The sequence below is a fragment of the Panthera pardus genome, unplaced genomic scaffold, assembly GCF_024362965.1.
Source record: "Panthera pardus isolate Hobbes unplaced genomic scaffold, ASM2436296v1 HiC_scaffold_27, whole genome shotgun sequence".
Taxonomy (NCBI): Eukaryota; Metazoa; Chordata; class Mammalia; order Carnivora; family Felidae; genus Panthera; species Panthera pardus.
Genome location: NW_026526843.1, coordinates 79482547 through 79497557, shown reverse-complemented (window position 1 = coordinate 79497557; position 15011 = coordinate 79482547). Strand labels below are relative to the sequence as shown.

General features: G+C 40.2%; 1 protein-coding gene across 1 annotated transcript in view; it reads right to left on the bottom strand.

Annotated features, from left to right (window-relative positions):
* The window catches only part of HUWE1 (HECT, UBA and WWE domain containing E3 ubiquitin protein ligase 1), a 165063-nt gene that overhangs the window by 68010 nt on the left and 82042 nt on the right, over nucleotides 1–15011 (bottom strand). Inside the window, exons 22-27 of the mRNA XM_019438418.2 lie at nucleotides 10023–10114; nucleotides 9199–9410; nucleotides 5923–5980; nucleotides 4712–4888; nucleotides 1432–1677; nucleotides 285–418 (exon numbers count right to left, since the gene is read on the bottom strand). Of these exons, the coding sequence (XP_019293963.1) occupies nucleotides 285–418; nucleotides 1432–1677; nucleotides 4712–4888; nucleotides 5923–5980; nucleotides 9199–9410; nucleotides 10023–10114 (919 nt within the window). The remainder of the gene's footprint in view (nucleotides 1–284; nucleotides 419–1431; nucleotides 1678–4711; nucleotides 4889–5922; nucleotides 5981–9198; nucleotides 9411–10022; nucleotides 10115–15011) is intronic.

Sequence of the window (15011 nt, the reverse complement as noted above, 5' to 3'; positions counted from 1 at the left end):
CTACAACCCAGAAAAGGACCCTCACTCAACCATGCCAGCACCACAGCCTCAGACTTCCAGTTTCCAGAACTATGAACAAACAGTAAAATTCTGCTGTTTGTAAGGATCCAGTCTGTGGCATTATGTTATAGCAGCCTGAATGCACGAAGACAGATAAGGAACCCTCTGAACTCTTTACTAATAAATAGCCTTCTATCCTTGACCAAAACAATCCTCCAGGATAATTGAACTTAGTTTCTCTGTTAGGAAAGACAAAGATAATAAAGAGATGACCATTCCCTTACCTGTTTGGGGTACACAGGGAGAGAAGAACAGTGCTTTCCCACACCAGGGAACAGTATAACTGGCTCAGCTTGCTCAGAACACTCAGACCCAACTGAGAACCCCACTGGTTTACGGAGATGGAACGAATTTCACTCTGCAATCAAAGTAAACAGAAGCTGATCTTTGGGATGTCCTCCTCAACATTTGTCTGTGTCTAACATCCCTTCTCATTTTCTTCTCATTGCTTTCTTGGAAAGTGAAAGACAAGAGTCATGTGCAATTTTCTAAAGAAACAGTTCTGTAGATTCATTGACAGCCTTCTAATTTTTTTAGGTGGTAGGGAACTTGTTATTTTCCTCTTATTTCTTAATTTCAATAAACGTTTAATTTCTTGAAGGGAACATTTCACATGAATTTTATTTAATTTAATAAAAAGTCATGAAAATAAATCCCTAAGCTTTGTAATGTAATTGAATTGTTTTCTAAATAGTTTATACCTGTGCTTTTCATTTGATTTGATCCAAAGAATATACTCCTGCTCAAAGGCACAGAACAAGGGTGCTGAAACATTACATCATTAATCTTTAGAACTGAATACTTGAGAACTAAAGGCTGTAAAACTGTGAGCACATAAAAACACCCTGTGTTTCTGGCAGCACAAGAGGAACCTCACATGGATGGCAGGCATAGGGTTTGATATTTAAGTAATATTTATTAATCTGTTAATTACCACTGACTTAAATGTTCTGTGGTCAAATTTCTTTCTCGCCATCCCATTATTAGGCCTACACGCATCTGTAGAAAGATTGGGAAACAGTAAGGCCAGATAATCACCCAATTGAGGCTTGCCTACTAAAAGAGGTGACTATATATCCCAGTTGGCCTATATAGCTGCCCATTATTTATAGCAACCTCTTTTCCTCTCAACAAAGTCCAATTCATAAAACAAATTATATGGTAACCCAAATTCTAAGGAAAAAAAAAATACTAAGGCAAAGCGAAACTAGACAGCAACCTGAAACATAAACCTATATTATTCACTGAACAAAAATCTGTTCTTTTAGCAGCTAGCCCAGGTAGAACTGCTTCTAAGCACAGTAAGATGCCCAGTATATGCCGCAGGTATTTTACCAGCTTTAAACCAACTTGCTCACCCCTAGTTCTTACCTGTCCAACTCTGCAAGTATGAACAAACATCATGATGTAGGCGTGGGCAGCAGTAAGTGCATGCAGTAGAGGTGTGGCCTGAGCTGAGAGGGTAGCATCAGCAACATTGCCAGCACAAGCCAGTTCTCGCAACAACACTGAGCCCCCAGGGGATTCAATTGGGCGGTGTAATGGCTCCAAGGATGAAAGGATGGAGTCCAACTGAAGGAGACCCTCCTGAAGAACTTTGGGTTCATGTGACAGTGTCTGAAACAAGAATAATAATTAAATCATTAATGTACAATGAATTTCATATGCATCATGTCTTTAATAGTCACAATGGAAGAAGTGCAAGACAAGTCTCACAAATTTCAAACCTGGCCATGGTCTCCCATCTGGGTAAATGGCAGAGCCAAAATATGAATGCAGGTAGGACATACCTAAATGCCTCCTAGAGAAACATTTTACTTCTCTCAAATGAGAGGCTTTCAAATGTGGTAAGCCAATCATATTTAAAAGCTTGTGATGGCCAAACTGAAATACTGTTACAGGAAGGACTCCACACTATGTGATTAATTACAAATTTTTCTCAATAGGGAGCAATATTAGGCAAAGTTCCAAAGCATGGAAGTAAACCAGTATTACAACTGTTCTTTTCCTAAGATAAGAGGTGATTCTAGAATAGGTATCAGCTAGGCAATCTCCTTTTTTATGAGACAACTCAAGATTATATGGCCCTTGTAATTTGCTTTTTGAGTCCACAGAAAATTCTGTCATCCAAAGACAGGAGAACTTAAGTGTCTTTCCTGTGGCTTTAAATACATCTATCCATTCTCACACAGTATGTTAGAGGTAGGATAAAGATGGAGCACAGCCCCTTTTCCTCTCTTATGAACAGCACTTAATTAAATATTGCAAAGAGTAAAGCAAAATAAAACATTAATTACAGCTATGTCACAATTATGGACCCTTCCAAGTCCATAAGCAACTGGATTACGGATTTTTAGCAGCAATTACTTGCCATTGCACAATCCAGCTAATAAAGGAGCTTCATAGATTTAATGCAGTCCCTATGAAAAGGTCAATGGCCTTTGGGTGGGGGTAAGAAATAGAAATCTCTCTCTTAAAATCCTTAAGAAGAATCTCAAGGGACCCCAAATAGATATAACTATCTTGAAAAAGAACAAAGTTGGAGATCTCAAACTTCCTGATTTCCAAACTTATCACAAAGCTACAGTAATAAAAAATGTGGTACTGGCATAAAGACAGACTTTAAGACCAACAGAATAGAATAACGCCCCAAAATAAACCCTTGCATCTACGGTCAAATGATTTTTGATAAGGGTTTCAAGACAAAGGTGCAAGAGAAAGAACACGCTTTTCAACAAATAGTGGTGGGAAAACTGGGTATCTACATGCAAAAGAATGAAGTTGGGCCTTACTTTACACCATATGAAAAAATTACTCAAAACAGATCAAAGACCTGAAGGTAGCAGCTAAAAATATAAAAACACCTAAAAGGAGCCATAGTGTAAAAGCTTTGGGACATTGGATTTGGCAATGGTTTTTTAGATTTGACATCAAAAGCACAGCAATGGCAGGAAAAAAAGATAAAATGGATTTCATCAGAATTGAAAGCTTTTGTGCATCAAAGTACACTATTAACAGAGGTAAAAGGCAACCCATAGAGTGGAAGAAAATATTGCAAATCATTTATCTGATAAGGAGTAACCAGAATATATAAAGAACTCCTACAACTCAACAACAAGAATCAAACCCCACTAAAAAATGGGCAAAGGACTTGAGTAGACATCTCTCCAAAGATACACAAATGGCCAATAAGCACATAAAAAGATACTCAACATCACTAATCATTAGAAAGATGCACACTGAAACCATGAGGTTGCACTTATACCTATTAGGTTGGCTAATATCAAGGAAAAACAAAGAAAAAGAAAATTAACAAGTGTTGGTGAGGATGCAGAGAAATTGGAACCCCTGTGCATTGTTGGTCAGAATATGAAATGGTGGAGCTATGGAAAACAGTATGGTGGTTCCTTGAAAAATTAAAAATTGAACTACCATATAGTCCACCAATCCTACTTCTGAGTATATAGCCAAAAGAACTGAAAGGAGTCTTGAGTATGATCGCACTTTTATGTGGGATCTAAACAAGTTAAATTCAAAGAACCAGAGAGCAGAATGTTATGGTTGCCAGGGGCTGGGGGGAAATGTGGAGACGTTGGTCAAAGGGCAAATTTTCAGTTATGAATAAGTTCTGGAGATTTAATATAAGCATGGTGTCTATAGTTAATACTATACTATATACTTGAAATTTGCTGAGAATATATCTTAAGTGTTCTCACCACACACACACACACACACACACACACACACACACACACACACACACAGTCTTGAAGAAATACAGGCACACCCGTGTTCATTTCAGCAGTATTCAAAATAGCCAAAAGGTGGAAGCAGCCCAAATGTTTATCAGTGAATGAATGGATAAACAAAATGTGGCTTACACATATAATAGAGCCATAAAAAGAAAGGAAATTCTGACATATGCTACAACATGGGTGAATCTTGAAGACATTATGCTATGCAAAATAAGCCAACCACAGAAAGACAAACAGCTTATGAATTACATGAGGTACCTAGAACAGTCAAATTCAGAGTGACAGAAAGTAGAACAAATTTACCATGGGCTGGGAGGGCAAGGGGAATGCAGAGTTGTAATTTAATGAGTACAGAATTTCAGTTTTGCAAGATAAAAAACTTCTGGAGATTGGTTTGCAACAATGTGAATGTACTTAACGCTACCGAACTATACAGTTAAAAATGGTTAAAGTGGTAAATATCATGTGCTGTGTATTTTACCACTATTTAAAATAAATAAAGCACTTAATTTCTTGGCAAAACTTGAACAATCTTGAAAAAGGAAAAAAAACTACATTAACTAAACAATACCAGATTGTGTTAAAAGCATCCATGAGAAAGGATGACATAATAAAACCAAGCTCCAAAACATTCTTGAAGATATACTTTCTCTTCCAAAAAACTCAAATGTTAGAACTATGTACCAAACCTAGGAACAATAAACAACTTCAACTTTTCAATGAGAAATGATGTGACACACTATCAGGCACAAAATTCACCTGTAGCACATAACCACAAATTTCTTCATTATTTTTTGGTTGTAGGTAAAGGGAGACCACAATAAAAACATGTATACAGAAGTACTGCAAAATTGATTTCTAAAAAGAAATGAAAATATTTAGCAAGATGCTCTTACCAATATGGATTTGCAGACACCTGCAACAGCCTGACAGGCCGCAGATGTAGGAAAATCAATGGGCAGATTGGGAAGACCCAAAATGGTGACCAAAGGCAAGAGTCCTTTCTGATTCACAAATTCCTGGCAGTGGTCATCTGTTGTATTGTTGCTCAGAATAGATTCCACAAATTTCATCTAGGTAATGAAAATGAAAAAGAAAATGTTAGAGACTAACCTGGAACTAAAAGGCCAGCTTGGAGTAAGAACAGGGGTAGCCTTGTATTCATGTAATCAGTATTTTCTAAGATACCAAAACCTCAGGTAAGTAAGTATAGAGATATGATATGGACCCTAAACATCTGCTAAAAACACCCACAAAAAACAAAAAACAAACACCACAAATACGAATAATTACTTCTCCCCAATCTACCTTTTTGGCTACCTAAAGTTATATAATTTGAGAGCATAGAGAGGATAAATGACTTGCTCAGAGCCACACCCATGAATTAGTGGCAAAATCAGATCTAATTCTCTTAATTTGCTCCTAGCGTGACAGTGCATTACCTCTCCCCTGGAAGCAAAAATGGATACTTTCCCTCAATGTGCCCATAATACAAATGAAAACTAGAACTCTGGAAGAGTGGTTTGGACCAAACAAAGCATTTTTTAAGGGTAACAAAGTAAAATGTGGGCAACAAACACACAGGCACAAAAGATACCATCTCTGGAAGTCTGGGAAGTGCTTAGTGGGCTAGAATAATTGCTAAGTGGGCTTCCCCTTATAGAGAAATAATTCTGGGAAAATTCAAACTCTTTACTTTTCTCTTGAGACACCTGGGAAATTAAAACGAAAAGCCACATTACTATTTTTTTTATACAAAAGAGAAATTAATGGGAAATCTAGCAAATAATGGGAAAAAATACATGTTGGACATATTCATAGAACATAATACTGGACTGGCCTAACAAATCCCACTCTTCTGCTTGGATTCCAATTGGGAATAGTAGCAATGAACAGAAAATTGGGAGTATCTAAAAAAGGGGAAGATTGTTGTCCATTTTTGGCAAACCAGTCTCACAGAACAAGGTTTGCACATCTTTGCCCACTGTTCTGCACTGTAAAGGCTCCAGTGAAAATAAATGCAAAAATCACTGGACTATTTGGTAACCCCACACGTTTTCCAGAATAACACACACTTTTACTCAGTTTGCCCTACCATGAATCTTACCACATTAAGGATGTAATCCATGAGGGGAATAGGAATACGTTCTTCTGTACCAACAACCCTGTTAAGGGAGAAAAGAGTGAGTTACAAAAATTCGCAATACTAGTACAAGAAAACAAAGGAAAGGGAAACAGCATGAAATTCTAGGTCCTTTCTTTAAGTTAGTCTTTAGTACAGCACAAGGGAAAAAAACTGAAATCAAATCTGAAGCTAGCTTTTCTAGCCAGCCTAGGTTGAGAACACAAAAGAAAAAACCAGGCCTTAACAAACTCAGCATTTGCACATATCTCAAAAGAAACTATCCTATCTTAGGCAAACTATCATAGGAGGAATCCATCGATATGAAAACAATAAGTTCTATTGAGACTACTGACACATTTGCTTAAAGATAGGAGCTAGGCAAAGAAACAAATACAACATCTTACCATGTTCTTGCATCAGGTTTAAAGTTATAATAGACGGCAGGAAATGGAATTTAATTTTGTTCAAAATTCCATGCTTAGATTGACAAACCATTCAGAACAGTTAATCAAAGATGAAGCCAACACCCAAGCCCTCCTTCCCTAACTATTTATACTTGTATCACAACAGTCCCTGAAATATCCAAAACCTGTGATCAGGTCTTTTGTTTCAAATACTTTAATGCTGCACCACAGACAAGGAGGCTGCAGTAGTGCCATAGCTGCAGGAAACAAAGCCTTTAAGCCCAATCTTGGCTTTTGCAAGAAACAAAAGGGGGGAAACCCACAATATCTATTAAAATGAAACACAATCTACCTCAAAGATGAACCCTAGGAAGGGTCAAAACTTCAGTCGAATAGGGAGCATTCTGGATATAGGCCCTTGAAGACATTTGGGTAAAGGGCAGAAATAAAAGAAGGGAGAGGTGGTGGGAGAGAGGGGGCAAGAAAACTGGCAAGAAGTTAATAGTCCTCAAGATGTAAATAAAGATTTGCCAGGCATCAAAATGCAGACTAGACAGTGGCTTCAGTGATGACATACCTAGAGCTAGAGTTTGACAAGGATATTGTGAACACTCTCAATGAAGAATACAGGGAAGAACGTACTACAAAGGGGGGGGGGGGGTGTCTGTAAGCCAGGAGTGAAATGATTCCATGGGAAGACTGCAAGTTTTCCTTGACTATAAAGTTCCTCCTCAACCACTACAGCAATCCCTACTTACAGTAATCATCCACCCCAGCCTGACTGTACCTCCTGGGAAAGAACCTAGAGATCCATCTCTACAGCTAAGGAGTGCAGGTGTGGTTCTAGCCCAAATGAAACACCTGTCCCTTTGTAAAAATCAACGGTAATGGCAAAGAGCCAAAGTAATATTATGAAATGGGACCCAGGTACTTCCCTCATTTGCTAGATGGAAGTTAGGGAGGAGAATGAGAGAGAAAACAAACCAATAATGGTTCTTAATCCACATCTAGGAACAAACTGGTAACCACTTTTTTCCACTATCCTCATCTTTTGGCTTCCAGGGTGAAAACGTCATGCAAGAATAGTAAACATGATCAACTCCCCCTTTGGAGGTAAAAAAGAAAAGGCTCCTTTAAGAATGAGACATCTGACCTGGCTTTGCAGGAACTTGGTAGATAGAAAAGAAGGAGATAAGATAATCTGTGGATGGGGATAAATATGGCTATAACACGGTGACACATATCCTAAGAAAAGCATGGAGTGAAAAAACATGAGGCCATGAGAAAATGTCAATTTACTATGACAGCTTGAAATCTGGGCATATTAGATCTAAGGTGTAAGATGTCCAGGTAGAGGAAAACATTATATGCAGATGAACATGCCCAGCTTCACTCAAAACCACCCTCCCACCTCTCAAGTTTAAGAAATCCTTCTCTTATTTTGTAGCCAGGAAAGGAAATCATATCCCAGCAGGGTGGCAGACAATCAAGGATGTGGCAAGGAAGCACTGATTCTGACTCCTTTGCACGTGAAGTCTTGCTTTCTTTCAGGTGTCCTCCACTTCCAGAAAGAGAACATTTTATTTTATTTTATTTTATTTTTTTCAACGTTTTTTATTTATTTTTGGGACAGAGAGAGACAGAGCATGAACGGGGGAGGGGCAGAGAGAGAGGGAGACACAGAATCGGAAACAGGCTCCAGGCTCCGAGCCATCAGCCCAGAGCCTGACGCGGGGCTCGAACTCACGGACCGTGAGATCGTGACCTGGCTGAAGTCGGACGCTTAACCGACTGCACCACCCAGGCGCCCCCAGAAAGAGAACATTTTAATCAAAATAGAAGATGCTGTTAGAATGAAGGTAGAGTTTCCTTCTCAGACAAGGGTAAGACATCTGCTCAACAAAGCAATGTACAGTACTTAGTAGTTAATGCCTCTCCTCAAAAAGAAAACAAAAACTCATACCAACAGGCTCATTACTTCCTAGAGTTGTAAAAAGGTACCGATTTTGGAGTCTAGGCCTTCACTCCTTCTATCTACTCGACCATAATTTTCTCTTAAGTTCCCAGCAATCCTTCAACACTAGCCTAAACCCATTCATATCCACACCTAAAACATTCCTGCTTTTCTCAGAACTAGTTATTTATAAACCAAAAGAGCACTTATTAAATGAATAAATGCATGACAGTCCAGAGGGATCACACCCTCAAGAGTTATACCTACAATAGTTACATTTCATTCCTAGCATGTGAACAATATAAGCTTCAAAGAGCCACTATCAGCCAGCAGTCTTTAAGCCCACCCCCATCCCCATTTCACCATCTAGGTAGTCAATTTTAATATAAAACAAACCTTAAATAGAAATAAGAAGGAAAATCTACTGTGCCTGGTTACAACCATACAGTACATTCCAAAGACTTCTGATTTATCTGGAATGAACAGATAGTAATCAAACAAAAAACAAAGACCAACAACAAGTCCCTGTAATTCTTAAGGACTTCTTAGGAGACAGGCTTCAAAAGTATGATGTTTCATATGTGCTCACTTATGCAAACAATTAAGCAATGATACGAATACTATACCAACAATGGGAACATAAGTTCTCTGAGAGAAGCCCATCAACTTGATCTAGTGAACTGATTCAATTTCATGAACTTTTTAAGGACACCTTCCTAAGGCAACCAATACAATTAAAATATGAAAGGATAAATGATACACAATGGTCAAAGAAAGAAAAACAAGACTCCTAGGGCTGGAAGAATCTTATAATGATCTAATACAACTCCCTAGCTTTTATAGATGAAAATGACATGCCCAAGGTCACAAGGCTAGGGGACCTGTCTTGCAAACACTTACTGCTGATTAGGCTCAGTTTCATTCTGTTGGGCAGAATTAAAGCTCTGCATGGCCTGTACTTCTTCTTCCTCCTCATCCTCACTAGAGGCTTCTTCTGCAGCATGATTAGACCTTGGAGGAGGAGCAGTGGCAGTGCCATCTGCCTTCTGGATTGATGGCTTCTGACAGATGTATTTAGGGTCTCTTCCAAGGTTACAAATTTCTTCAAGTAACTGAAAGACACAGGAAATATTATTTATTAGTAAATAAGAAATGGGACAACTAACACATTTTTGGAGCATTTTCTATGTGTTGTACACAGAAGTGCTAACACAAAACACTTTATCTTGACATATGTATGTAACATACATCACTCCTGGAATATATCCTATTTACACACAATCCTATTTTACACACAAGGTAACTGAAGTTTCGTGAAGTTAAGTAACTTGTTCAGGATCACATAGCTGTTAAGTGACTAACCTGACTCCATGTCCTAATTCATAAGCACCAGGCATATACTATACTGTAACTGGCAGGGCTACTAAATGTGAAAAAAAATTTCAAGAAACAAAGGTTAGAAAAACTAATATGCTTTTACAAATAGAAGCTAAATCCTGGCAACTTGTTAATACCCTATAGGAGAAAATAATACTTAAGTGACTTTCTGGGGGTAGGAGGGGGGGCAAGGACCAACCCAAGGATAAGGAGAAAATAAGGTAGACATAATCATCTTCTAGGAATAGCCCAAGAATCCCAATGACTTCTAGTAGGTCAAGCTTTTTTCTTAAAAACTCCCCCTTAACTGCTCTCTCATGCCCACGGTCAGCCTTATCACTTCATACCTTAATGATTGCAGTTGTTGCATCTGTTTTGAGGGTGGGCTGATGTCTCATGAGCTCATCAACAGCACTCCCCAGGTTAGATGCGGTATCCCCTTAAAGGAAAAAATGAACTGTTAGAAAGACTGAAGAAAATAGAGCTTGAGCTATTTTCTCTGCCAATACGAGGAGGAAAGAAGAAACTGAGAAGGTTGTTGTGATTTTCTAATGCCATGCTTTCTCAAATGAATTCACACCAAACTCTGAAAGCAAATAACTGGGGAGGAAAAAGGAACTTTATCAGTCTAGTGAAAACATAAAAAAAAAAATTTTAACTTATTTATTTTGTGAGAGAGAGCGAGCACACAAGTGGGGGAGGGACAGAGAGAAGCAGAGACAGAATCCCAAGCAGGTTCCACACCATCAGCGTAGAGCCCATTGTGAGGCTTGAACCCACAAACCGTGAGATCATGACCCGAGCTGAGATCAAGAGTGGGATACCCAACCGACTGTGCCACCCAGGTGGCCCTAGTGAAAACATTTTAAAATAACCACATATTCTACATTCTACTCTGGCAATCTCTAATGCCAAGGTCTGAACTAGGAGGGAGGGAGAGAGAGGAGCATAAAACCATTAACACACTGGCTGCCCCAATTAAGAACGATATTGGCTAGAATGCTACGGTGGTGGCTGAAAGCACAAAGCACATTTGTGAAAACTAGATTCTGGAGTCCTACCTTCTCATTATTCTGTAATAATCTGGCCTCAAATACACTGAGAAGAAAATCTATTAATTTCTTACTATCGTAGGGACTTGAACATTAGAATAGAAGAGCAACACCTTGGGACTCTATATCTCCTGTTGCAACAGATTCGATGGTGGGCCTGGAAATCTACTGCCCCTAATACCCATTTCTCACTAGCGCCATGACCGTACATTTAATAATGAATGGTTGATAGTCTGAGGAACACCACTCCTTTGTTGCTGACATCTAAAAGGTCACCGGAAAAGAGTCGTTACTATAGTTCAAGCTCTGGTCACTGAGGTGTCTCAGTGGCACAGAGTGATGACAGGTGGAAATGTGGGAGACCCTCCTTCTGTTTTGCTGCCTCTGTCAGACCCCATGTCCTAAGTGACCTCGCCCCCAAGATCTTCACTGGATAATTCTTGCTCCCCCAGGTTCTCCCATTGTGATAGAAGCACAGTATAGGCCTTGCTGCCTGGGAGCCCATAGGGGAATCTGGGACTGCCTCTCCTGCCCTGACCAAAGAGGAGGGGGTGTAGTCCCTGTAAGTCACTCTACTACAGTTTAGCTTCTGACCAGCCCAAACCCTGCAGCCAATTGGAGCTTGAGGATATGGCCTGGAGGCACCACCCAGAGATCTGGAGCCACTCAGGGGCACCTGGGGACATGATCTGGTCCCCTTGGTGGCCTAGGAAGGAAAAAGTTTCTATGGCCAAAGTTTGGTTTTCCCAACATTTGTCCCAATTCAGATTAAAACCCTGAACTTACACACACACACACACACACACACACACACACACACACACACACACTGAACTGTTGAGAAGCATGAAAATATGAGCAGAGGATAAGGATGAAGTCTTCTTTTCTACCTGCAATACAACGTATATAGTGATACAACTATAATTACAGTGATAACTCCCATTAAGCTTAGCACATCTAACCAGAGAAACGACGGGAGTTCAAGAAAGGACTTCCTTGCCAATTGGTGGCTTGATAACCATCTAACATCTAAAATCTTGGCACCAGGGGAAGATGGCGACGTAGGAGGATGCTGGGCTCACTGCTTCCTGCGGATCATTTAGACTCCACCCACACCTGCCTAAATGACCCAGAAAATCTCCAGAAGATTAGCAGAACAGATTCTCCAGAGCCAAGCGTAGACAAGAGATCCATGGAAGACGGTAGGAAGGGCAGAGAGGCGGTGCGTGCTACACAGACTGGCGGGAGGGAGCCAGGGCGGGGGCAGCCTGCCGGCAAAGCAGAGGCCCCAAGTCTGGCTTGCAAAAACGGAGGCGCCGGATGGAGGGTGTTCTGATGGCAAGGGGGACTGAAAATCTGGAAGGTTATAAGTTACCAGATCTGCTCGGAGAACGGGAGGGCTGGAGGACAACGGGAGGGAGAGTTGTTGAGCCCCGGACAACAGAGTGCAGCTTGGCTGAGAACAAAGGCGCTCGCCAGGACCATCTCCCTCGCCCATCCCCCACCCCAAATCCCAAAGGGAACCAGTTCTTGTCAGGGAACTTCCTTGCTCCACACAAACACCCAACGCTGTGCTTCTGGGGATCCATCCCTCCAGTGGGTCTGACTCCCTCGCGGTGCCGCAGGGCCCCTCCCGAAGCGAAGGAAAAGTGAGCTGAGCCTGCCCCTCCTGCCCCTGTGCACCTTGCCAATCCACCCCAGCTAATATGCCAGATCCCCAGCACCACAAGCCTGGCAGTGTGCAAGTAGCCTGGGCGGACCACGCCACCCCACAGTGAATCCCGCCCCTAGGAGAGGGGAAGAGAAGGTACACACCAGTCTGACTGTGGCCCCAGCGGTGGGCTAGGGGCAGACATCAGGTCTGACTGCGGCCCCGCCCACCAACGCAAGTTATTCAAGACAGCACAGGGGAAGTGCCCTGCAGTTCCACACCACTCCAGGGACTATCCAAAATGATGAAATGGAAGAATTCCCCTCAAAAAAACCTCCAGGAAGTAACAACAGCTAACGAACTGATCAAAAACGATTTAAACAATATAACAGAAAGTGAATTTAGAATAGTCATAAAATAAATCGCTGGGCTTGAAAACAATATAAAGGACGGCAGATTATCTATTGCTACAGAGATCAAGGGACTAAGGAACAGCCAGGAGGAGCTAAAAAATGCTATCAACAAGCTGCAAAATAAAATGGAGACAAACACAGCTCAGATTGAAGAGGCAGAGGAGAGAATAGGTGAACTAGAAGATAAAATTATGGAAGAAGAAGCTGAGAAAGAGATAAAAAAATATAGGAGTATGAGGAGAAAATTAGAGAACTAAGTGATGCACTAAAGACCAATAATCTACGCATAATTGGTATTCCAGAGGAGGAAGAGAGAGGGAAAGGTGCGAAGGGTACTTGAAGAAATAATAGCTGAGAACTTCCCTGATCTGGGGAAGGAAAAAGGCATTGAAATCCAAGAGGCACAGAGAACTCCCTTCAGACGTAACTTGAATCCATCTTCTGCATGACATATCATAGTGAAATTAGCAAAATACAAAGATAAAGAAAAAATTCTGAAAGCAGCTAGGGATAAACGTGCTCTAACATATAAAGGGAGACTTATAAGACTCATGACCGATCTCCCTACTGAAACTTGGCAGGCCAGAAAGGAATGGCAGGAGAATTTCAATGTGATGAATAGAAAAAATATGCAGCCGAGAATCCTTTATCCAGCAAGTCTGTCCTTTAGAATAGAGGGAGAGATAAAGGTCTTCCCAAACAAAAACTGAAGGAATTCACCACTAAATCAGCCCTACAAGAAATCCGAAGGGGGATCCTGTGAGACAAAGTACCAGAGACATCGCTACAAGCATGAAACCTACAGACATCACAATGACTCTAAACCCATATCTTTCTATAACACTGAACGTAAATGGACTAAATGCGCCAACCAAAAGACACAGGGTATCAGAATGGATAAAAAACAAGACCCATCTATTTGCTGTCTACAAGAGACTCATTTTAGACCTGAGGACACCTTCAGATCAAAAGTGAGGGGATGGAGATTTATCATGCTACTGGAAGTCAAAAGAAAGCTGGAGTAGCCATACTTATATCAGACAAACTAGACTTCAAAGTAAAGGCTGTAACAAGAGATGAAGAAGGGCATTATATAATAATCACAGGGTCTATCCATCAGGAAGAGCTAACAATTATAAATATCTATGCACCAAATACGGGAGCCCCCAAATATATAAAACAATTACTCACAAACATAAGCAACCTTATTGATAACAATGTGGTAATTGCAGGGGACTTTAACACTCTACTTACAAAATGAAAAGATCATCTAGACACATGGTCAATAAAGAAACAAGGGCCCTGAATGATACATTGGATAAAATGGACTTGACAGATATATTTAGAACTCTGCATCCCAAAGCAACACAATATACTTTCTTCTCGAGTGCACATGGAACATTCTCCAAGATAGATCACATACTGGGTCACAAAACAGCCCTTCATAAGTATACAAGAATTTAGATCATACCATGCACACTTTCACACCACAATGCTATGAAGCTTAAAATCAACCACAAGAAAAAGTCTGGGAAACCTCCAAAAGCATGGAGGTTAAAGAACACCCTACTAAAGAATGAGTGGGTCAACCAGGCAATTAGAGAAGAAATTAAAAAATATATGGAAACAAACGAAAATGAAAATACAACAATCCAAACACTTTGGGATGCAGCGAAGGCAGTCCTGAGAGGAAAATACATTGCAATCCAGGCCTATCTCAAGAAGCAAGAAAAATCCCAAATACAAAATCTAACAGCACACCTAAAGGAAATAGAAGCTGAGCAGCAAAGACACCCCTAACTCAGCAGAAGAAGAGAAATAATAAAGATCAGAGCAGAAATAAGTAATATAGAATCTAAAAAAACTGTAGAGCAGATCAATGAAACCAAGAGTTGGTTTTTTGAAAAAATAAACAAAATTGACAAACCTCTAGCCAGGCTTCTCAAAAAGAAAAGGGAGATGACCCAAAGAGATAAAATCATGAATGAAAATGGAATTATTACAACCAATCCCTCAGAAATATAAGCAATTATCAGGGAATACAATGAAAAATTATATGCCAACAAACTGGACAACCTGGAAGAAATGGACAAATTCCTAACCACCCACACTCTTCCAAAACTCAATCAGGAGGAAATAGAAAGCTTGAACAGACCCATAACCAGCAAAGAAACTGAATCAGTTATCAAAAATCTCCCAACAAATAAGAGTCCAGGACCA